We start from the raw sequence: 26,601 nt of genomic DNA, 5'->3' as shown, positions 1-26,601 counted from the left end.
CTATTTAGAAAGTAAAATCAATAACGAAACTAAAGAGCATAGAAAGCATAATTTAGTATGCCACACCTCCCACTTTGATGGCAATGTTAATCATGACAGGACTACAATACAAATAAATTGGAGAAAATACAGGACAGAGAAACAAAACGAGTAATAGCCAACAACAGGTACCTGGTTAAAAAATGAACAATATCCTTATTACTTAGAATAATACATAACTTTGTAAACGGTAATTTTTTTAAAATGACTATATAATAGATATACATGATTAAAATGAAGTGGTGACTAGCTACAGAACAAAAAACGGATAAATTACAAAAAAAAAGATTCTTAAACACGTGTGCCAAATCAGACTTAGAACAGGGATAGAACAACTTCAGTAATACAAATAGTTTCACAACATATTGATTAACAGAAAATGAGGAATAATTGGTATATCATACAAGCACAAAAGCGAGGTCTACAGGGTTGGTGAAACCAGTAGGATGACACGTTCAACATCAGTGGTATCTAAATACTCATCGTAGCTACGAGGCTTGTCATTTGGTACGATATAAGCGCGTTTCATCTTAATAAGACTCAATAGAAAGCTGGAATCAAGCAATTTAGAAGGCTTACACAATAACAAAGTCAAAGAGCACAACATCCAAAAATTCTGAAAAGTTATTATGCCTAATTTTGTCTGGTTGTTTCGATAAATCCTGGTTACCTTAGTGTTCATTATATATTCTAGACGGATACAAGGGATTTAAATTCTACACAAATAAATCCATCACAAGTATTGTTTCGTGTCCCCTTTACTTTCAGCTTGATATAATTATACTAGTATATCTAAATATTGAAATATTTTAGAGATGAGTGAAAATGATCAATTATATATGAAAATGAGGTCAATGTCAGATGTTCCTGCCATACGGACATGTACAACTAACAATCACTATATTCGTCGAATGTCGACGAAGAAGGAAACCAGGACAAGGACAGCGGACATATGTCAGACAGAAACATCATATCAAAAGGCTGCTGTAAATAAGATAAAAATAATAAACATTTTTTTTTACACTAAAAATACATGACAATGTTGGTCAAAGGTTTGCAAACGTGATGGATTGCTAACTAAATATTGCAGACTAATTTCAAACTTAGTGATTTGTATAGTTCGTTCTTATGTTGTACTGTTACACCACTGTCCCACGTGAGGGGGATTGGGATCCCGCTAACATGTTTAACCCCACCACATTCTGTTTGTATGTGCCTTTCCCAAGTCAAGAGCCTGTAATTCAGTGTTTGTTGTTTGTCGATGTGTTATATACTTGTTTTTCGTTCATTTTTTGTACATAAATTAGGCCGTTAGTTTTCTCGTTTGAATTGCTTTCGTTTAATTTGTATAGCCGACTATGCGGTATGGGCTTTGCTCGTTGTTGAAGGCAGTACAGTGACCTATAATTTTTAGTTTCTCTGTCATTTTGGTATCTTGTTAAGAGTTGTCTCAATTGCAATCATACCACATCTTCTTTTTAATAAGTATAAAATTGTATGAATAAGACTAAAAGGTTGGCGGATATAGTGATGCATGTAGAATTGTACATATAAATTTGAAAACAAGAGTGCACACACTGAAATGTCTCGCCTTCTTTACTAATCATTGATATTATGTTGATACTCCTAAATATAAAGCTTTATTACGACTGTCACATAAACTTAACATGAATCGTGAAAATGAGGTCAAGTTCAGTTGAACCATATGCCAAGCAGACATGTACAGCTAACAATGCTTCCATACAACAAACATGACAAATATAGTTGAGCCTATTGCTTATAGTTTAAGAAAATAGACCAAAACACAAAAACTTAACACTGAGTAATGAACCGTGAAAACCAGGTCAAGGTCAAATAAAACCTGCACGACTGACATATAGATCATAAAATATTTCCATACACCAAATATAGTTGACCTATGACATATAGTATTAGATAAAAAGACCAAAATTCAAAAACTTAACTTTGACCACTGAACCATGAAAATGAGGTCAAGGTCAGATGACATCTGCCCGCTAGACATGTACACCTTACAATCATTCCATACAACAAATATAGTAGACCTATTGCATAAAGTATGAGAAAAACAGACCAAAACACAAAAACTTAACTATAACCACTGAACCATGAAAATGAGGTCAAGGTCACATGACATCTGTCCGCTAGACATGTACACCTTATAATCATTCCATACAACAAATATAGTAGACCTATTACATATAGTATGAAAAAAACAGACCAAAACACAAAAATTTAACTATAACCACTGAACCATGAAAATGAGGTCAAGGTCAGATGACACCTGCCAGTTGGACATGTACACCTTACAGTCCTTCCATACACCGAATATACTAGCCCTATTGCTTATAGTATCTGAGATATGGACTTGACCACCAAAACTTAACCTTGTTCACTGATCCATGAAATGAGGTCGAGGTCAAGTGAAAACTGTCTGACAGACATGAGGACCTTGCAAGGTACGCACATATCAAGTATAGTTATCCTATTACTTATAATAAGAGAGAATTCAACATTACAAAAAATTTGAACTTTTTTTTCAAGTGGTCACTGAACCATGAAAATGAGGTCAAGAACATTGGACATGTGACTGACGGAAACTTCGTAACATGAGGCATCTATATACGAAGTATGAAGCATCCAGGTCTTCCACCTTCTAAAATATAAAGCTTTTAAGAAGTTAGCTAACACCGCCGCCGCCGCCGCCGCCGGATCACTATCCCTATGTCGAGCTTTCTGCAACAAAAGTTGCAGGCTCGACAAAAAATGAAATATATGCAAATACACTCATCATAGATACCAGGATTTGAATTTTTGTACGCTAGACGCGCATTTTGTCATCACTGAGGATCAAATAAAAAAAAATCAAAAGGCCAAATAAAGTTCGAGGTTGAAGAGTAATAACATGATTTGCTGAGACAAATCTAGTTAATTTTGCATACTGAAATTGATTTTTAATAGCAACAGCCGTATAAATGTCTGATTTGATATCATTGCGTTTGGTAACTGAATCTACACCAAGAAATTAACTTGATATTTCATAAAATTTACTTATATGCAAACTAGTTGACTATTGATACAGTAAATAATCTACTAAACTATTATTGAATTTGGGTACATATCGAATGTGCAGGGTTGGTGGCGGCGGAGGGACAGATGTTATGGAACCCACGCCAGCTGAAATTTCAATTTACAGCCTAATTTTCGATTGTAATACGATCTTGAGAGTTTCACATCGAACAAGCTGTGTTTCATTGCCATCAAGTTTTACCCTGTGATTAGGACAATTCTTCATAATAAATGGCTCGATTGTTTTCCTATCAAATTGTTGCTGGGAAGTCAGGTCTGCCAAAATGTCCGTTTTAGAAAGTAAAATCACAAAAATACCGAACTCCGAGGAAAATTCAAAGCGGAAAGTCCCTAATGAAATGACATAATCGAAAGCTTAAACACATCAAACGATTGGACAACAACTTTGTACAGGCATTTTCTAATGTTGAAAATTGGTGGATTAAATCATGGTTTTATAGCTAGCTAAACCTCTCACTTATATGACAGTCACAGAATATAATTTTTGAATTAATTGTCATTGATATGGTCATAATCATAAATTGATTGTTAAAAAAGCTTACAATTTTTCGAATTATTAACTGTATTTGGCAAAATCCTTCTGGAATAGGTCCTCAATGCTTGGACTTTGTGTACTTTCTTTTATTAGAGCGTCTTTTGCATGTCAGGTCTAACTAATTAAAAGTGGGGTATTATGTTTGTTCACTCATGCCCCATCAAGTTATTATACAAAGATTTTCTTACCTAATGTCAACTCAACCTCAACTTTTGTTATAAGTTCAACTGTCTGGTTTTCTTTCTGGTCCTGATTTATAGAATTGGTCTAATATTTGATCCAATTTATCAAACAATTACCTATTACCGTCAATTTTGACAACAATTTGTTTCACTTAAATCTATTAAGAAAGGTTTTTTAATGAATTAATTTGTCACTTTTAACTAAGATTCAATTAAGAAAAGCAAAGCAAATAGGAAAAAGAGTTGGAAAGAAAAGTTACAAGTGTCCAAAATTAACAAGTTGACTAAGTGTTTTTGCCACAAGTATTACCATTTACTTTACAATTTTCAAATCTCATAAACTGAAGTGTTTAAGAGAGCAAAAATCAAAAGCTTTACTTCATTTATCATGAGTACTAAGTATCTTCTACATCTCTTATTTTGTAATAAGTAGTGCTTTAATATCATTTTAAGGAAGTTTTAACAAATAATTTGAGTACTACCACTTTAAACTTAATAAAGTTACAGGAACAAAGAGATAATTTCTATTGGTCATGTTTTTACGATATTAAAGATAATATCATTTCTTTGGATCAGATTGTATCATATAGGATGTCTCTGAATGTTACATTAGAAAATATAAAGAGATTGATCACATGCATTAAAAGGGAGATAACTACAACCCATGTTATGAAATCATCTGGTCATTCAAACAAGCAGTCTTGGAATCATTGTAGCTTGTGAACAAATCAAAACATATTGAATAAATTGAGAATGGAAATGGGAAATGTGTCAAAGAGACAACAACCAGACCAAGGAGCAGAAAACAGCCCTAATCCATCAAAGTGTCTACAATAAGGTGAGAAAATCAAGAATCCCAATGGGGCTTCAGCTGGTTCCTAAACAAAAATATGTACTAGTTCAGTGAAAATGGACATCACACTAAAAAAGAAGCTTTTTACCCAAAAAAATAGTTGTAACCTAAAAGAAAAAGACTAGGTTTTTTTTTTAAATCATTCCAACTTAAACTACTCTATGTTTGTCTTCAGAGCAGATATATCTTGTGTGACTTCATATAGTTTTAACACAAAATTCATCAAAACTATAAAAAGTAATAAAACTCTACACAGAATAGATATTTACTGTTTTATTCTAAGTAAAATCTACAGTTGTGCTCTTTAAAACAAAGAGCTGTGATTAAAATGATTATCAACTTTATTGATGAAACATTTACATACAAACAGGTGAATTATATCTAATTCAGCCATTAAATGTGTAAAATTGCAAAATCTCAGGATCAACAGACTTCTATTTTACATGCAATATAAACTTTTATGTATGTTAGTGCAAAACAGCAAGTCTTACAGTCAAGTTAAAGTAAATGGCTATGTGATATGAACTTTTATGTATGTTAATGCAAAACAGCAAGTCTTACAGTCAAGTTAAAGTAAATGAGCTATGTGTTTTGGTTAAATTTTGTATACAACTGGGGCTTGTTGAACTATAACAGAAAAATAACCAGGTGCTCCGCAGGGCGCAGCTTTATACGACCTCAGAGGTCGAACCCTGAACAGTTGGGGTAAGTTATGGACAAAACATTCAAGCGTGATACAGCTCTGAATTTGGATTGTGATCAAATTTTTGACATTACATGTTGTTTTTTTACACAAAACAAATGTCAAGATTTTACAAATCAATTAAAGATTTCTTCTTCAAACTTTTTAAATCTAAAATTAAATAGTTGACACAGCATAGGTTTCTGACACAGAATGAATGTGGTCTAATGAACTTAAAAGTTTTTTTTTGCCTTTGAGCAATTCACTATGCTGTTGAATATTAATCCTCTCAAAAAAATGTTTGAAGAAATTTTCTTTTCTTTTATGAAATCTGAAATGAGAAAAATTTAAATCCCCTCCCCCCTTTTTTTCACATCCCTGTTTCCCTTTTTCCAAAACTGATATCAATTCAAATTTCTAATGGAGTTTGCAACAATAACTACTCTTTCACTGAATGGTAAAGATTGGTTGGTATTAAAAGTGAATATACATTGTTTATTGTATAAAACAATAAAAAAAACTTCATCAGCAACATTTTATATTGAACAGGCTGTTATTTGAACTTGGAATTATTTTTAATTATGGAATTTGCTAGATTTCTTGTTATTGAATTTTTAATAAATTCCATGTTTATTCTGTACTGAAATGTTCTGTGCTGCGCACAACACTTTATATTACAAAGAAAATAGTATATTTTCAATAGAATGTACTGTGCCGCGCACAACACTATCTAACCAAAATGCATTGTATGGAAAGTGTTATTAACCACTCAAAAGATTATAATACCAAATAAACATAGAATTTATCAAAAAATTTAAACACAAGAAATTATGCAAATTCCATAATTAAAAATAATTCCAAGTTCAAATAATAGCCTGTTATTGGCAAATTTCCAATGAAGTTATTTACATAAAGTTATTGGCAAATAAAAATAGAAAATGACATCATAGTCATGTCTGGCAAATTTCCAACATATATTATCAACTACTATTCTATACAAAGAAAGATAACTCCAATTGAAAATTAATTGCTATTGCACAATATTGTGCAATTAGATATTTCTTGCTATTGTGCAATACTGTGCAATTGAAAATTTCTTGCTATTGCACAATACTTGATATGGAATCCTGATTTGGACCAACTTGAAAACTGGGCCCATAATCAAAAATCAAAGTACATATTTAGATAAAGCATATCAAATAAGCCCAAGAATTTAATTTTTGTTAAAATCAAACTTAGTTTAATTTTGGACCCTTTGGACCTTAATGTAGACCAATTTGAAAACTGGACCAAAAATTAAGAATCTACATACACAGTTAGATTTGGCATATCAAAGAACCCATTTATTCAATTTTTGATGAAATCAAACAAAGTTTAATTTTGGACCCCCATTTGGACCAACTTGAAAACTAGGCCAATAATTAAAAATCTAAGTACATTTTTAAATTCAGCATATCAAAGAACCCCAAGGATTCAATTTTTGTTAAAATCAAACTAAGTTTAATTTTGGATCCTTTGGACCTTAATGTAGACCAATTTGAAAACGGGACCAAAAATTAAGAATCTACATACATAGTTAGATTCGGCATATCAAAGAACCCCAATTATTCAATTTTTGATGAAATCACACAAAGTTCAATTTTGGACCCTTTGGGACCCTTATTCCTAAACTGTTAGGACCAAAACTCCCAAAATCAAACCCAACCTTCCTTTTATGGTCATAAACCTTGTGTTAAAATTTCATTGATTTCTATTTACTTATACTAAAGTTATTGTGCGAAAACCAAGAATAATGCTTATTTGGGCCCTTTTTTGGCCCTTAATTCCTAAACTGTTGGAACCAAAACTCCCAAAATCAATCCTAACCTTCCTTTTGTGGTCATAAACCTTGGGTCAAAATTTCAAAGATTTCTATTCACTTAAACTAAAGTTATAGTGCGAAAACCAAGAAAATGCTTATTTGGGCCCTTTTTAGCCCCTAATTCCTAAAATGTTGGGACCAAAACTCCCAAAATCAATCCCAACCTTCCTTTTGTGGTCATAAACCTTGTGTTAAAATTTCATTGATTTCTATTCACTTTTACTAAAGTTAGAGTGCGAAAACTAAAAGTATTCGGACGACGACGATGACGCCAACGTGATAGCAATATACGACCAAAAAATTAAAATTTTTGCGGTCGTATAAAAAAAAATAATGAATTTATCTTTTATTTTCCGAATTATCACCTTTTAAATTCTTTCATTGTAGGTGAAAATTTGTATAGAATGCACATAAAAGTTATTCTAAAATTTGTTTTCAAATCATTAATCTTCAATTTGAAATTCACAGATTTTTCTTAAGAAAAATTATTTGTTCTTGGCACATATATTTCAGTATAAATGATGTATAAATAAGGGTCGACCACTTAATTTTTACAGTATACATCATCGAAGGGTTTTCGGTGAAAAAAGTATCACAAAACATAAAAACAAGTATAACGTCATCTTGTTGTAGGCTATAAAACGCTGACTTTTAATGTTTCCCCTAACAAGAATTTAAAAGATTGATTTATAAACCAAAAACAATGGTATTGACTATATGATTATTCTATATCATCAGAACTGAAAGTTTTGTACCAACAGTTTTATCAGAAAAATCTTTGGACTTCAAATTGGATATCTGATGATTTAAGGACAAATTCAGGAACATTTTCTGTTTATTTCTTCTTTTTTTATACAAATTTCCACTTTTTTTTAAAGAATTAAATTGATAATATTGTAGATAATGAAAGAGATAAATGCATAATTATTTTTCCATTTTTAGTAAAAAAATTCAGCAAGTAAAAATTATATGCATTTTTTGTTGTTGGAAAAACCATGACATAGACTATTTACTGTTCTAAGACCTTAAGGTCATAAGATATGTTTTAATTGGATGTGCTCATTGGAATGTACCACAAACCAAATGTTGAAAAATCTATAGAATTTTAACTTCATTAATTTTTTTTTTAAAAGAACAAATTTCAATTAATGAAGAATTGAACTTTCTGTATCCAAAAGCTATATCAAAAGAAAATACTTTGAATTAGAAACTAAGCAACCATAATGCATTTCAAATTCAAATATAAAACTAGTTTTATATATCTTTCATTTTCATGTAGCCATTTTCTTTGCAACATTGAATCTGTGACTTTTCAAACAAGTGATATTGCTATTTTATCACCAAAGAAATCATCAAACCAGCATAAAGCTGTTATTTCCAAATTTTGAAATTCTAAAAAAACAAGTTACCAAATTTAATATGTTTTATTATAAAAAATGAATAGGAAGGATACCCATATGAAAAAATCAACATAAAACTGAAGGTGTGATAAATTAAGACTCATGAAAGCCTTGTTAAAATTTGTCAAATATTAATTAATCCACAGTATATATTAGTCAAATTATAAAAAAATAGTGCCTTTAAATATTAAGTAAAACAAAACATCTTTATTAAAAACTGATTAAATTTAAACATTGCCATTTAATAGTAAAAAAATTTAAGAAATAATCAAATTTAAGTGAATAAGTAATATACAACATGTATATGCCACATGGAAGACAAGATATATAACTATAATATAAGATCTATATATCATAATATCATCAAAAGTAAAATATATAAATTTGTCAGAACAATTATAAAGCATGGTATAAATAATTTCTCATTTGATATATTGAACAATCTCATAGTTCAACAAAAATGTTGATAATACCATTTATATTTTTAAGGGATCACTATAAACATGCAAAACTTATGCACAGATCATTTGGCATAAATTGTGATTATTGTAAAATGCAAAAAAAAATATCCCCCATTAAAAAAGTAGAAAGCAATAACATTGATGATTAGGGGGGGAAACATTTAGCAAATTCAACCCTCATGTAATATAATTAGGCATTCCAATCTAGAAAATTACATTACACAATGGAATATTTCTTATACTTTTGAAGGGCAAATGTTTCCTTTTCTGAAGAATATCTACTTCTTACTGCTGCTGCATATGTACCTCGCAATTTAATGTATGTAGAAGCCTAAGCTTTACAATATATATTATTCAAAAACATAAACATTGAGGAATGTAATTCATTGTAATTCTTGTGCAATGCCTCAGTTTCATTATTGATACATCTTGCAGTAGAATGGATTTCAGCCCATACCAATGGAGGGACCAAAGAACTATCATCAAATAAAAATAAATCATTTAGATATGTAAGATAGAAAAGTGTACAGTTGAATTGATGCAAATGAGTTCCGAATATTGGTGGAACTGATACATATGAAAGAAAAAAAGTTTGAGCAAATGGTACCATTGAAAAACATTTATTGGCGCAAGAAGGCTTCTGTCAAAATATGAATGTTAACCTTAACTAATTGTTCAAAAAGATTTTTTTAAATCTTGAAAGGAAATAATTTGGAGTAAACAATTTATTAATCAACTTATCTTATGATTCAGAATAGGTGTACAAAAAAATATTATCAACTAATAAATATACACAACAATAAAAGTTTATTATAACACAAGCTTTTGACAAAAGCTCATAACAAGAGTAACACTAAATGAGTGAACAATAAATCTGTACTTGGAAGAGTGTTAAAATACTTTTGATTCACATAACAATTTATTGTGTAAGTATGCATTTGGAACTGAGATGCTACGCTATATTTTATATATTTTTAAAACTATAAAAGTGGTGAGATTTTAATAAAATATTGAATTTGCATAGCTTTCAATGTAAGAGATATAGATTCCACAACAATAACAAGTGTATAACAATATTTCTTCACTCGAGACAGTTAAATTTTAATATTTAAAGTGCGAGGCTTGCCGAGCTTTTTAAATAATTAAAATTTAACTCCTTGTTTTCAAAATTCCAATAGGGAACATACTTTTTATAATTGTATAAATAAACCAATTTTTCAGACGTTTCGGCCATTGGACTTCAGTTCTTTATTTTCCCTCTCAACTACATGGCTGACATTTTGTTTTCAATTTAACTGTTGAGGTGGCCTCTCATACAAAGCTATTAACTGATATGAGTGGATAATTATGCAATATCATAACTTAAATCAATGGTAAATCTAATAATGTTTTAAAAACTAAAAAAAATGGTCCCCTTTAATATAAAAAAACAAAAATGAATAAGGTGTTATTCCTGTAGCAAAATAAAAACAACATATGAAGACAGTCCCCCATAAACGAAGGTCTGGAGAGGTCATTCATTTAAGTATTTTTTTCATTTTTGAGGCTATTTTTTTCTATTCAATAGTCATTATGCCCTTTTTTCTCTAATTTTATTCATATATACCCATTATTCTATTATGTACAGACCCCCATGAACAACATTCTAAAATATTACATTCTTTTTAATATTGCGCACCATCAGATCAATTTACAGTGAGTTGCTTGTAGGTGTTATGGTAAAATTTTACCTATAGCTCAACCTGTTTCTAAAATTGTCAACACAATAGGGACATTTAAATTGACCAGTTGGTATTGTTAGATTTAAACCTACCTTGATGCTACCTGTAAAAAAATTTATTCACCAAACCAAAAGTTTCAGCATGCTTTTTTCCTGAACTTTTTTTTACCTAGGATTATTCTATTGAGAAATTTTTATTTTACTGTCATTCAAAATCTTATGAGTGATCAAGCCAAACAAGAATGACTATATCATATATTTTATTTTCTTGCAGTTACATGTAATTTAAAATTGCATGACCTAAAATGCACTACATTTCATCTAAATGTTTGCATAGCCACTACTAGCAGTGTTTAATACCCTAAATAATCCAGTCGTAATATTTCACTCACTTTAATGAAACCTCAAAATCATATTTGAATAAACAATTTCATTAATTTATTTACACTAATATTTGACATCTCATCCAGAATTCCAATGATTTTAAATAATTCCCAATTTTATTCATTTTTCACTTCTTCACTAGATTTTTTTCTAAATCCATAGTATAAATTCTGATTAACTTCCAATTATATACATCCTTATTTAACAGGTGCAGAATCTATACATAATTCAGAATCATTTCCATTACTATATTCCAAATAGTTATCCTCACTTATATTTTGTAATATTTTATTTATATTTTTACTATATATCACCTGATTTTAATATATCCACAGTAAACATTTTATTTCATTTCCTATAATAAATTTCCAAATCAAACAATATTTGATTCAGAATTTTATAATGACTATTTCCAATTTCACATTCACTTAAAACATTTCCTCATGTTAGGAATATTTTAGAATATTTTACTTTCATTTTTCACTTTATCACTAGATTAGACTATATCCACTGCATTACTTCAACATTTTATTTCATTTCCTATAATAATTTCCAAATCAAACAATATTTGATTCAGAATTTTATAATGACTATTTCCAATTTCACATTCACTTTTAAAAAACATTTCCTCACGTTAGGAATATTTTAGAATATTTTACTTTTATTTTTCACTTTATCACTAGATTAGACTATATCCACTGCATTACTTTAACATTTTATTTCATTTCCAAGATCCCATTTAAATAGGGAATCATCTTAAATTTGTAATAGATCCCAAAATTAATAATGAATATTTCAAAAATCACATTTAAAGCCACAGAAACATGTTGGATGAACTCACACTATATCTCCTACTTGAATTCCAGTTTTGAAATCTTTAAATCTTTGACATAACTAAATCCCATCATATGAAAAATTTAATTCCTTTAGTGAACACAGCATTTTATGCACAAAACTCCCACTAATATTATAATAGATTTCAAATAAAAAACACATCAAGGTATACTCCAAAATTATTTCGAATTTTATATGTACAACATCATATGTAAGCCCCACAAAACGGTTTGAATGAATTATTTCCTTCTTGATGTCCTTCATGACAATAAAATCTTGAAAGAAACACATCACATTTTAAGAAGCAAAATTGCTATAAAAAGTCTGAGTAGTGAATTCAAATAAAATAAATCCAATATTGTATGCACAATGACACCAAAAGATTTAAAACATTGCAAATAATAATCCAAAATGAGAATCTTGAAGGGTCATGTGAAGAAAAAAACAACATATCCCTCTGAAAATTTAAACTGTAAACACCCTGAACAGCTATTTCTTGTTTCACTGGCAGCTGGACAATACTATGTATAAGGGTTCGAATTTTAAAGAAGTATTTTGGTGTAAAAACAGTTTAAATTTTCAAACATAGTAATACATATTTATTTTAATCTTTTACTGATTTAGAATTTTAGGTAAAAAATAGATAAATCAAATATATCATGGATTTAAAACAATGAAAACCAAATTATTTTCTTCCCTATCAATTTTTAATAAAATAATCCTAGGTAAGAAAATCTTCAGGAAAAAAGCATGCTGAAACTTTGGGTTAGGTGAATAAAAATCTGTACAGGTAGAATCAAGGTATATTTAAATCTAACAATACCAACTGGTCAATTTAAATGTCCCTATTGTGTTGACAATTTTAAAAACAGGTTGAGCTATAGGTAAAATTTTACCATAACACCTACAAGCAACTCACTGTAATTAGTTTCATAAAATGAACAAGAAAAAATTGCTACATGAACATATATAATCAACATTTCATTAATAATTTAAAAAAAATATGGCACATACACACTTCTTTTCTTTATATAATATACTTATAAAATATTCTAAAAATTTCCTTTTGATTATTTGATTATATTTCTATATACAAGATAGATTATTTATAATACTGCTACAGAGGAATTCTAAAAACAACTTTGGTCCTGCAACTATAGATAGAAACAAGAATGTGTCCACAGTACACGGATGCCCCACTCACACTATCATTTTCTATGTTTAAAGAACTGTGAAATTGGAATAAATTCTCTAATTTGGAATTAAAATTAGAATGATCTTATCAAAGGGAACATGTATACTAAGTTTCAAGTTGATTGGACTTCTACTTTATCAAAAACTACCTTGACCAAAAACTTTAACCTGAAATTTGCACTATCATTTTCTATGTTCAGTGAACCGTAAAATTGGGGTCAAAACTCTAATTTGGCATTTAAATTAGAAAGATCATATCATAGGGCACATGTATACTAAGTTTCAAGTTGATTGGACTTCAACTTCATCAAAAACTACCTTGACCAAAAACTTTAACCTGAAGCCAAAAACTTTAACCTGAAATTTGCACTATCATTTTCTATGTTCAGTGAACCGTAAAATTGGGGTCAAAACTCTAATTTGGCATTTAAATTAGAAAGATCATATCATAGGGCACATGTATACTAAGTTTCAAGTTGATTGGACTTCAACTTCATCAAAAACTACCTTGACCAAAAACTTTAACCTGAAGCCAAAAACTTTAACCTGAAATTTGCACTATCATTTTCTATGTTCAGTGAACCGTAAAATTGGGGTCAAAACTCTAATTTGGCATTTAAATTAGAAAGATCATATCATAGGGCACATGTATACTAAGTTTCAAGTTGATTGGACTTCAACTTCATCAAAAACTACCTTGACCAAAAACTTTAACCTGAAGCCAAAAACGTTAACCTGAAATTTGCACTATCATTTTCTATGTTCAGTGAACCGTAAAATTGGGGTCAAAACTCTAATTTGGCATTTAAATTAGAAAGATCATATCATAGGGCACATGTATACTAAGTTTCAAGTTGATTGGACTTCAACTTCATCAAAAACTACCTTGACCAAAAACTTTAACCTGAAATTTGCACTATCATTTTCTATGTTCAGTGAACCGTAAAATTGGGGTCAAAACTCTAATTTGGCATTTAAATTAGAAAGATCATATCATAGGGCACATGTATACTAAGTTTCAAGTTGATTGGACTTCAACTTCATCAAAAACTACCTTGACCAAAAACTTTAACCTGAAGCCAAAAACTTTAACCTGAAATTTGCACTATCATTTTCTATGTTCAGTGAACCGTAAAATTGGGGTCAAAACTCTAATTTGGCATTTAAATTAGAAAGATCATATCATAGGGCACATGTATACTAAGTTTCAAGTTGATTGGACTTCAACTTCATCAAAAACTACCTTGACCAAAAACTTTAACCTGAAGCCAAAAACTTTAACCTGAAATTTGCACTATCATTTTCTATCAGTGAACCGTAAAATTGGGGTCAAAACTCTAATTTGGCATTTAAATAAGAAAGATCATATCATAAGGAACATGTGTACTAAGTTTCAAGTTGATTGGACTTCAACTTCATCAAAAACTACCTTGACCAAAAACTTTAACCTGAAGCGGGACAGACGGACGAACGAACGAACGAACGAACAGACGGACGGACGAACGGACGCACAGACCAGAAAACATAATGCCCCTCTACTATCGTAGGTGGGGCATAAAAATACTACATAACAAACATGAATATATAAGACACCATGGCTGACACATACTACACTTCAATGGTCAATGAACCAAAAAAATTGGTAAGAGTCCTTATTTGGCATATGATTTTAAAAGTTAACATCATCAGCAACATTTTAACTAAGTTTAAAGATGACAATATGGCAACTTCAAAGTAAACTACCAAGGTTATTTATAAGAAAAATATGAAATGTACCACCTACAACTTGGAATGTATCTGTCAACATGAAAGATAATGACACCCCTGACTACCTTATACAGAAGGACAGACAGACAGATAGACTATGTGTTCTTGGTCAGTGAACCGTGAAATCAGGTAAGACTCTTAATTTGGCATATGATTTAAAAAGTTTACATCATAATGAAAATTTGAACTAAGTTTAAAGATAAAAATATGGCAACTTCAAAGTAATACCTACCAACTGTCACTATTTGCGGGGGATTTCCCTCATGGAGGCTCTCAATTTGAAATTTTGAAAGAGCAATTTTGTCAACAATTTTAAACAAAACAATTAATTTTACAATGATTTTAGGTTTTAAAAAGTATGAAGAAGCCAAAAAACAACATTAAAATGTATTTAAAGCCCCCCTTGAAGGTTTTTTAGGACTATGGTAGCCATCTTGCACGCAAAACCCCCATGGTCATTTTGAAAGTTGGCAGGTATGAAGTATACTCAAAGTATACTACCTCAAATAGAAAGACAGACATACAGATATATGGACATATGAATATATGGACATACAGATATATGGACATACAGACATATGGACATACAGACATATGGACATATGGACATACAGATAAATGCCATTGCATCAGCACCATGCTATATCAAATAGCAGTAAACATAATGCATTGCTTCTTTCAAAATAACTTACATTTGAAAATAATATATGGCATCTTTCACAAATAGCACTTCTAAATAGTGTAAAATAATAAAAATACAATTACAATTAAATATGTACTTTAAGCATTGATAGAATAATCTTTCACAAATAGCACTTCTAAATGATGTAAAACTATAAAATACATCTAATATGTACTCTTGGCATTGACAGAATTAGGAGTTAAAATCTAAGATTGTCGTGTCTACAGAAGTCAAAGTACATGCTCTTTACCATTTTCTTATACCTGCAAATTTTTTTATGTCTGATTCGAAGAACAGATACTAGTTTTTGGATTTCAAAAGTTTGGTTAGAAATTTGTCAAGTTTTTCTTAAACGTCATATGCCAAATTTTTCAAAATGCATAGATTAATTTCTTTTTACATAGCATTTTGTTGTTCACAGTTCGATGAAACAGTACATCTCACAATATGCATGTGTACTACTTTTAAGTTGATTTGAACACAACTTAAAGGTAAACTACATAAACCAAAATACCAAACCTAGTACTGGACAGACAGACAAACAGACAGATGAACAAATGGATGCCATGCCAAGAAAACATAATGCATTATGTTGTTAAAAAAAAATTATGACAATAAATTTAAGATTAAAATCTTACCAATTGAATATAAATTTTAACACCAATATATAACAATATAACAATCAAAATATTATTTATTTTGTATAACTCTAACTAAAGTATTCTTTAAAATATATTCTAGATTCTTTTGATTTTAAATATTTTATTCCATCTTTTGATGAAAGACCTTTTTAAACTTTAATAGGTAGACTTAACACACATTAACAATTTCATGTATGACCTGAAATTCAGCAATAACAACAATAACAAATAGTTATAAAAACATGGATTTCTAGATCTTTTCTTTCTGATTATAATTATGAAAGCTTTAAACACTCTGTCCACCAAGACTTTGGATTTCCTCTTCTTGACTCATGCCTCTGAATACTATTGATGGGTGATATGGCGGTGCAATATCATTCTGATATTGAGATTCTAGTGCTCTTCTGTTCAGATCGTAAATTTCTTGACGCAACTGCTGGCTGAGAATGTCTTCATCTTCAATGTCACTTGGAGGTTTAAAAGTGAAATCGTCACTAGAAGGATCTGAAGTTCTTTGTGTCCGTTCAGAAAAGTTACCAACAAAATTGTTATCTTCAAATGAATTTTGCCTACCTCTGTACACCCTGAGATTGTACTTGGGTGAAGATGTTTGATGAGGATCTCTAATATGACCATCTGCTGATCCATCTGAACTTCGCTTAATAACTGTTTCTCCACCTAAGGAATTAGATGGACTACTTATACCAGAGTCAAATTGCTCACCATTTTCAAAATATTCATTGAACCAATTAGGATTTTGTTTTTCAAAATTTGCTGCCCAGTTGATGCACTTTGACAAATGCTTTCCATCTGCAGTAGACCCAATCAGATCTGCAAAAAAGCCAATATTGTCGTAACCAGCACAACGATTATCCATCTGATGAATCTGGCACATTAACTCATGAATATGTTTTGGAATCTGATACTCAGCTCCTGTGCATAATTCATCCAATGAGAATTCATTAGCTGTGTAATTAAAATGCACAATAATGCATTTGAAATGATTGTTTACATTTAAAATACGCTTAGTAATCTGACTGACCGACGACATATATAAATCAAAAGTTTGACTTCCATCTGGTGATTTCCACAATTTGTCTCCCTTGTTCTTCCAAGATTTGAATTGGTGGTATGATAATTCAGAATTCACAATGATAACAAAATCTGCTTTTTCAATTGTATTAATGACCCATCTGAATTTACCATCAAGATATTCATGGAGACACCAAGGGGCATAAACTACATTACACTGACAGTGAGAGTTTAGAAATCGTGCAAGTGCTTCGACAGCATTCACATGATACTGGTGATCTTCTGCACATACTATAAAAACTGTAGGTATCTTGACCAAATCTCCTGCAATTAATGAAATCATAATGATTAAAGTCTCCTGCAAAAAAGCACTATTTTCTGTATTGATTTCCATGGCAATATTTTGTTACACATCAAAACCATTGAAATAAGTCAGTGAACCCGTGGTTGAACAAAGCCTATAAAACTATCCAAAGTTAAAGTCTATTTGTGATGTTCCCTTTTTGAAAGTTTAAATCATATTATTACACTTTTAAGTATTGTTGAAGCATCTGTCTGTATACAACTAAAAGGAGTCCTTCACCACAGAAAGATATTTGGTATTTATATTCCACCAATGTTGGAAAAAAGTCTTCAATCATAGCTAACTGTGGATTTATTTATTTGCAAATTTTCTTTAATTTAATATATGCAATGTAGGCAGAGGTCATATGTGTAACTTTGTATTATGTTTAAGGATTTTTTATGTTGACCTAGATATATTTGTCCATTTTTGTGTTGTTGGGATGCTTTCTTGATGGGTCTTAATCCCACATTTCCTTTTACTCTTGTTAACATTACAACCATATTGAAATGAAGAATTTTAACAGTATAATATGCTTAAAAAGATGTTTTATTAATTGTACAATGATAGAAAAAAGCAATGTATGAATATGTAAATAGTAAACCCATAGTGTCTTACCAGTAATATGATAAGGTCTTTCTGTATCAATAGTTTGATATGAAGTTGTTTCAGTAGGGAAATATGAATTTGGAGGAGCATTATCTTCAAAAGGATCTGTTTCAATTTTTTCTGAATCTAAAAAATAAATTCATTTGTTATTCTTTAACATATGTCAATTCTGTTATAATATGCATTACACTCATATTGAAATGTAGAGTCAACAATGTAAATATGCTAAATAAAAAAGGTTGCATGTCTAATGTACCATAGAAATTACCACTGCATATTGAATTTATTTCACTGTGTCAGTTTATCTTTGCATTTCTTTTGAAAAAATAATAAAATAACGCTTGTCTAATTACATGGTCAAATATGCAGTAGATTTTAGGCACCACACCCTTATGAACAAAATTGATTTTTTTTTATTTAACAAGGGGAGACAAGAACTTGATCTGATATCCGATACTAATCCAAATTATTTAAATTGTGAGGTGTTATTCAAGGTTAACTTACACTACTAAGCTAAAAACTGAGCTGTTTAGAGAAATCTTATAATTATTCTCTATCAGTTCTATGAAATGGACTGCTATACAAAATGTGTAAAGTCCAAAACCATTTTACTTTTTCACAGAATATTAAGAAAATTTTGATACTACAATGATATATTACTGTTTTTACTTTGTATTATTTTGATTTTTTATGTTAATTTTTTTTACTACATGTACCTCTTTAACTGTTTTAAATTTTGTTAAAGATAAATTAAACTATATGATTATAAATTAACTATTTGTGATTGTATTGTATGTGAGGGACTCCTGGAGGATTAGCTTTTTGCAACTAACTGTTTTTACTCTTTCAAAATAAAGAATTGGTAATTATTATGATTATGTTATTGTGAAATGTAATTTACCAATATAGAAAATGAAATACTTTATCAGGTGATATTTTTAACAGATTTTAGAAGTTGTCAACCAATGAGAAATCATGTAATGACAGAATGCAACATGTAAATTCCTTTTTGCCAGTCTTAGTTTAAACATATTTATTTATAGTGGGTTGGGAAACAAGTTTTGCAACTTATATTAATCCCTTTCCACTTTGCCAGTCTTGTCAGGCCACCCTTTTCTTGTCCTATTGTTATAATATCTATTAATTTTGAGTTTCAATTCAAAGGTCACCTCTGATACACAACAGCCAGTATGGATTTTGCTTTTTCAACCGGCACACTGTGGACAGCCTACCAGTGCCCACTCTAGCTATAATCTCTTTTTTTGAAAAAATATTGAATACAAATGCTTATCTGCTTTTTTTCGATTGATTATACTTGAAAATCTTTTGATTAAACAAAAAAAATAGAATGCCCACTCCTATGGGTGGGCAGAGTGGACAAGCTAGAAATTTTGCCCACCCGATGCCCACTCACACTGTGGACAGGTGGACAAAGCAAAATCCACCCGAGCTGTAATGTATATGGTTAGTTTTCTACAGTTCTACAAGTGACTTGGATTTCAAATTTGACTTTTGTTTTTATAAAGTTTATGTGATGCTTCATAGAAATCTATATTCAAATAATTAACACATAAGTATCATACCATGTTTCTTTCTCCTGTTACTGTAAGCAATGAATGCCAGTATTCCTACCAGCAGTAAACCAAGAATTATACCAAATACAACAGCTACAACCTTCTCTGCATTGGGTGAGTCTGTTCCACCGTCTGACCCACCAACAACTGGTGACAGTGTATTGGTACTGGTTGGAAAGCTGGTATCTGGACCAGTGACAGTATTCGTGGTGGCTAGAGTAGTAGAAGTAGTAGTTGTAGTAGAAGTGGTCGTAACAGATGTGCTTACTATATATAGTGCAAAATTAGAAAAAAAATCTACTTTAGCAAATCTACATACAAAGGTAATTATATAATAAACATATCTATTGATTTTTACAAATAAAAAAGAAGATGTGGTATGATTGCCAATGAGACAACTCTCAATTAGAGACTAACATGGCACAGAAATTAACAACTAAAGGTCACTGTACAGCCTTCAACAATGAACAAGCCCATACTGCATATCTGTAATATATGATTACATAGCTGTAATTCTCTTTCTTGAATACCCCAAGACACATATCATGTTTAGTCTTACTGGTAAATTATTAAACCAGGGATATCGTTACCATAAATTACTGAAAACCTTTACTAAATTTTTCCATAGATATAAAGATTTGGTTTTGAAGTTTGGATGTACCTGTAGAAAACTTATTTCAAACAGGATAGCACATCCTCATTTTTACGGAAATGTTGTTAACCGTGCCCGGAAATTTAGAAATGATCCATGTAAACTTGTCGCTCCTTTAAAAAAACTTATTCTAAAAGGTTACCTATTCAACACCGTAATAAGATCATTGAATATTGTTTTTATTGGAATAAATATTGATTTTGTTATCAGTAGATTAAAAGCTAACTAAATTTTACTAGTATGTTATATATATACATATTCATGGATCTACAATCTGTCGATACCTGTAACTTGGCATTGCACTAGGTCATGTTTTTCTCTGGCTGTTTATGATGTCTTTACACTAAATCCATTGGATGTTGGATGTGTACGGATTGATAGTTTAGTCTTAGATGTATGATTATTTTATTAGTTGTTAGTGGCTTTGAACTAGCTGTCAGATAACTGCGAGTACTCTCAGATCTGTTCATTGTGTCTTTTTGTGTCGGGATGTATAAGTACCTGGCCACGTCCACTTATATTTTTGTCCATCTGATGAGTAAAGCCTTTTTCAACTGATTTTTATAGTTCGTTCTTGTGTCGACTGTTATACCACTGTCCCAGGTTAGGGGGCGGGTTGGGATCCCGCTAACATGTTTAACCCGCCACATTATTTATGTATGTGCCTGTCCCAAGTCAGGAGCCTGTATATTCAGTGGTTGTCGTTTGTTTATGTGTTACATATTTGTTTTTCGTTCATTTTTTTACATAAATAAGGCCGTTAGTTTTCTCGTTTGAATTGTTTTACATTGTCTTATCGAGGCTTTTATAGTTGACTATGTGGTATGGGCTTTGCTCATTGTTGAAGGCCGTACGGTGACCTATAGTTCTTAATGTCTGTGTCATTTTGGTCTTTTATGGATAGTTGTCTCATTGGCAATCATACCACATCTTCTTTTTTATATTTGATCTAATTATACAGGCTACACATCCTTTTCCCCCTAGTACCAAATGAACATGATGGGTTTTTTTTAACATTTCAGACAATCAATTAAAACTTATACTCCAATGTACCAATATATAAATTGTTGTATTCTTGAATTATCAAAAACATATAAGAGTTTCTTAAATATTCACTCCTTATAAAGATGTAGAAGAAAACAAGAACAATGATGGTTATTTTTGTATGAGTTCCCTTGTATTAGAAGTATCTGAGGTATCAGTATTAAAGATTAAGACTATAAAACACTACCCAAAGTATATTACATTAAAATCTTAGATGTCATTGGTTTTTTTATAGTGACAACTTTGTCATTTTTAAGTGTCAGCTAAGTTTACTATTGTAGCTGTAAAAGGTAAACTGTACTTCTATGTAATATAGCTTCAGTTAAATGATAGAATGATTCTGTTTTATAAAAAGCTTTGTGAAGGACAACATCAAATGTATGATTTCTTATCCTAGTCACCTGACTATCACTTTTGGTGGTTAGATTTTAATTTTGTCTGCTGAACACCAATTTTTTTTTAAAACTGATTATTATTATGAGTAAGAAAAAAATCTTCAAATCTACTTACAGTTCTCTATAATGATTGGCCTAGTAGTTGTTCTAGCACATGATACACACAGACCATTACTATTCAAACAAAAACACTCTTGAAAGGTACTCTTGGGTTCAACCTGTAGAAAAAGTAGGTTTTTTAAAAGGGAATGGTATTGCAACTTATAATTTTCACAATTTTCAATAGCTTTTTGCTTCTTTATCAACACTATTTATTTTGCATATTCCTGTTTATTTTTTATGACAGAGGTTTCTTTATAAACAAAAAAGTGTGTCTAGAGTATATGGATGCCCCACTCGCACTATTATTTTTTATGTTCAGTGCACTATAAAAATTGAGGTGAAAAACTCTTATTTAGCATTAAAATTAGAAAGATCATATATCATAGGGAACATGTGTATCAAGTTTCAAGTTGATTGGACTTTAACTTCATCAAAAACTAGATTGACCAAAAAACTTTAACCTGAAGTGGGACAGATGGACAGATGGACGAACATAATTTTTATAACATACACTTGTACTTACTTTCACTTTATATCTCCCTGGTGGTACATCATGAAAATAATATTCATACTGAAATTAAAATATTTCTTTAAATTAGCACTTCCATGTACAATATAACTTTATAACACAGATGTTTTCTTTCTTTTATTCATTTATAATATGTAAGCATAATAATGGCTTGAAAATTGTGTAAATAATTCAGTTTGTCAAGTAATGTTGTAAAAAGCTGAATAACAAATAAAAAGTGAGCTACCTATACAGCTCATTTTAGACTTTATAAATGAAAGGAGATTTGAGGTATACTAGTATGTTAATCCCCAAATGAGACCCCCTTTAGTAGCTCACTTTTTCTATCTCTCCCAGAAATCCTGCTGACTGAATCAATAAATCTCACGAAGGAAGAAATTAATAAATGAATATATCTGATCCTAAAATCAGTAAAGGCCAAACAAATAAAGAACAAACAGATAATTCTTCTGAAGGATATCGACTCTTATTGCAAAGGATATAAAACCTCTCCCCAGAATCAGAACCTGTTCTCTTTTACATTTAAATTTTTGCAACTTGCTATTATATTATTGCAATGGGACAATTCATGTTGCCAAAAAATCAATTACTGATATAAGGTTACCAGAGCGCAATTATTGGTAATGCATTTTCCATAGGGTACCACTGGTGTTCCGTATTTCATTTCTCGAAGACTACACATACTAGAGAAAAACGGGTAGCAGTTCCTGTTACTAGAAATGCCAGTGTTGCATACCATTCAAAAAATAAATATGATCATGTGTCAAAAATTGACCAAAAATGCAGTTTAAAAAGATCGTCTATTTTTTTCGGTTAATGAAAAAGGCATATTTTTAATGGCCCTGACGTGCAGATGGAAAATATTTTCTATACTTTGTTAAAGGGAATTTGATTTTCACAAATTTTTAAAACTTATTAGATAAGCTTTCGATTCAAGTAATTCCAATCCTGTATCTTCCAATCAGAACCCCATCAGGATTCTATTCTTGAGTATCATCTTCGGGTAAAAAGCTTGCCGGTAAAATGTAAACAAATAATTGCGCTCTTGTAACCTATAAATAGATACTGATTCCAGAGAAAGCTTTCAGGTTTGAAATAATTACCTGTGATATTGTTACATCTTTGACAACCTTCACATCATTGTTACTTTGATCAAGTTCCCACAATTTAATAACAAACTGTGTAAAATTATATTGTTGAGGAGGCTCTACAAAGCGTATATATATCAACTTGTCAATACTACTAGGATAAAAACTTATAGTTGTAATCCAATCGGCTGAGGGTTTACTTAAATCTGAAAAGAAAAAAAATATGTGTTTGATTAGAAAGCTCATTATAAACTAGATGTGTCAAAGCGACACGAATGGCCCTGTCTTTAAAAGTTGAAAAATCTGCAATTTAAATAACACATGTGGACACAAACATGATGGTAGGATCACATTTCAAAAAACAGCTAAGTCTGGAGGCGTATAGAAAAAGAGTTCGTATAACTGTGATTTTCATCAATTTTCAAAGTTGTAAACCCTTAATTTTGGCAAGAAATAGCGGAGCGGAATGAAACTTAAACTTGATCTGTAACTAATCATGGTTAGCTCACATACCAAAAATCAGCCCAATATCTGAAAGCATTTAGAAAAAAGGTCCGTATAACTGAGATTTTCAAAAATTTATCAAAGTCCAAAGCCTGAAATTACAGCAAAAACTAGACGAGCGGAATGAAACTTAAACTTGATCTGTAACTCATCATGAGTAACTCACATACCAAAAATCAGCCCAATTTCTGAAAGCATTTAGACAAAAAAGTCCATATACATGTAACTGTGATTTTCAACAATTTATCAAAGTCCATAGCCCGTAATTTAGGCAAAAATTAGCGGAGCAGAACAAAACTTAAACTTGATCTGTAACTCATCTTGGTTAACACACATGCCAAAAATCATCCCAATATCTAAAAGCTTTTAGAAAAAAGTCCGTATAACTGTGATTTTCAACAATTTATCAAAGTCCAAAGCCTGTAATTTAGGCAAAAATTAGCGGGGCGGAACGAAACTTAATCTTGATCTGTAACTCATCATGGTTAACTCACATACCAAAAATCAGCCCAATATCTGAAGGCGTTTAGATAAAAACTCTGTATAATGGTTTGTTGCGGAATGACTGAATGACAGAATGACGGAATAACGGAATGTTGGAATTAAGGAATTACGGAATGACAGAATTAGGGAATTACGGAATGACAGAATTACAGAATTAGGGAATGACAGAATTAGGGAATTACGGAATGACAGAATTACGGAATTACGGGATGACAGATTTATGGAATGACAGAACTACGGAATTACGGAATGACAGAATTAGGGAATTACAGACAAAGGTAAAACTATATGGCACCGACAACTTTGTTGGGGGGCCATAAAAATTACACTATAAAAAATGAATATGCTCTAACATTTTCTCAAGTTGCATGTCTCCTACAAATGGCCTCATAAATTCATTACCCACATTATTTTTACTAGTAATTTCATCCCCTTACAATTTATGCATAAATATAAAAAAAAAATTGAAAGTTATACACTGTTCACACTATAACCACTATATTTGTAGACAACGAATATTGAAAGACAATAACTGTGTCTGCAGTCTCGACCAATCAACAAACCAAATAAAACAAGAAGATGCTTGAGTTGTCTTGCTTAGCATACCTTAACTTGTAAATCAAAGTACCAACAAAGCACCTGTTTCAAGTCATCATTGTAGAGCTGAACACCGAAAAATACTGAGAGGCTACACAGAAGTGTATCGATCAATGATCTAGTATTTGTGTACACTTTTTTTTGTAAGGGCTTATATCTGTTGAGGATCAATTTAATGTACCAAGAAAGATAACTCTAGTGACTTTGTAAAGAACTCTTTTGTTTTAAAGATGCTTATAGTCATTGCAATAAATATAATAGTGTAACTAACATGTGTTAACAATAACTACATTAGAAATGAGATGTGCCAATGATAATACGTACCACTGAATACTTAATATTGACTTAACCTTAGGGGTTATACATAAACTGTTCGAATCGCAAACTTAATGATGTAAAATATGCAAAAGTTTCAAAGTCAATAGACCCTGAATTAGAGGGATGGACCAAATGATCTCCATGGCTATAAGATTTGCCAATTCTTAAACAAATGCATACCAGATATCATTCACTAACCACTAGTATTTCTCCTTAACTTGAACTTTCATATACTAATACATTTGTGATGCAAACTCTAGAAACAGCATGCCGTTCTAGACTTAGTTGAGGCTAAACAAAATCTCCAATCTAATTAAAATTAGATCTCCACAGTGACCAATCATAAAAAGTGAGTGAGCATGAAGATTCAATTTTAAAATAGATAGCAAAAGATCCAACCTGACTGACTAAAACTAAATGTAGATGCAGACTCAACAATTTTTTTCTTTCCTTTGATTGTAAACAGTGTAAGATCCTATGGTTTACTTACCAAATCTAGGATTCATTGTAACAGTCTTTGTTATAGACATCCCATCAAGTTCATTCTCTGGTGGCTTGGGAAGGCTAAACACTTCAAAATCAAAGAATGTTTCGATCTGTACAATTATGGCCCAGATTTTAAACTGTATTTCTCCCTAAAAAAATAAATAGAAATGTAACCACATGTACAATATATATATATTGGATATTCATAATCTTGAAAACTACTCAAGTCTTGATTTTATTTGTTTATACATGTAGAAGTATAATTTAAGCCAAAGTCAAAGGATAGAAATTCTTGAAGACATGATGAATACTTCTGAGAAATTTTATAAGACTCTATATTCATAATAATGGTCAGTTGAAATTATGATCCATACTAAGTTTAAGAATATTAGTCTGAGAATAAGGTTAACAATTTACTGAAATATCATAAAAAAATAGATAAAATTAATCATGCTTGGCCCATATAGACATTTAGTCAACT

General features: G+C 30.7%; 1 protein-coding gene across 2 annotated transcripts in view; it reads right to left on the bottom strand.

Annotated features, from left to right (window-relative positions):
• Positions 1-16,000: 16,000 nt before the first annotated feature.
• Positions 16,001-26,601, bottom strand: part of LOC139524866 (interleukin cytokine receptor-related protein 1-like) — a 29,583-nt gene continuing 18,982 nt past the window's right edge. The window contains exons 5-11 of one of the 2 annotated variants that reach the window (XM_071319993.1): positions 26,125-26,269; positions 23,727-23,917; positions 22,618-22,665; positions 22,108-22,210; positions 19,911-20,168; positions 18,337-18,453; positions 16,001-17,699 (exon numbers count right to left, since the gene is read on the bottom strand). In XM_071319993.1, the coding sequence (XP_071176094.1) occupies positions 16,630-17,699; positions 18,337-18,453; positions 19,911-20,168; positions 22,108-22,210; positions 22,618-22,665; positions 23,727-23,917; positions 26,125-26,269 (1,932 nt within the window). In that variant the 3' untranslated portion in view covers positions 16,001-16,629. The remainder of the gene's footprint in view (positions 17,700-18,336; positions 18,454-19,910; positions 20,169-22,107; positions 22,211-22,617; positions 22,666-23,726; positions 23,918-26,124; positions 26,270-26,601) is intronic. The other variant, XM_071320002.1, reaches the window with a different exon arrangement.

This window comes from Mytilus edulis, chromosome 1, assembly GCF_963676685.1.
Source record: "Mytilus edulis chromosome 1, xbMytEdul2.2, whole genome shotgun sequence".
In the NCBI taxonomy this organism is placed as follows: Eukaryota; Metazoa; Mollusca; class Bivalvia; order Mytilida; family Mytilidae; genus Mytilus; species Mytilus edulis.
The sequence above is the reverse complement of the archived record's forward strand: the minus strand, read 5'-3'. Positions and strand labels throughout refer to the sequence as shown.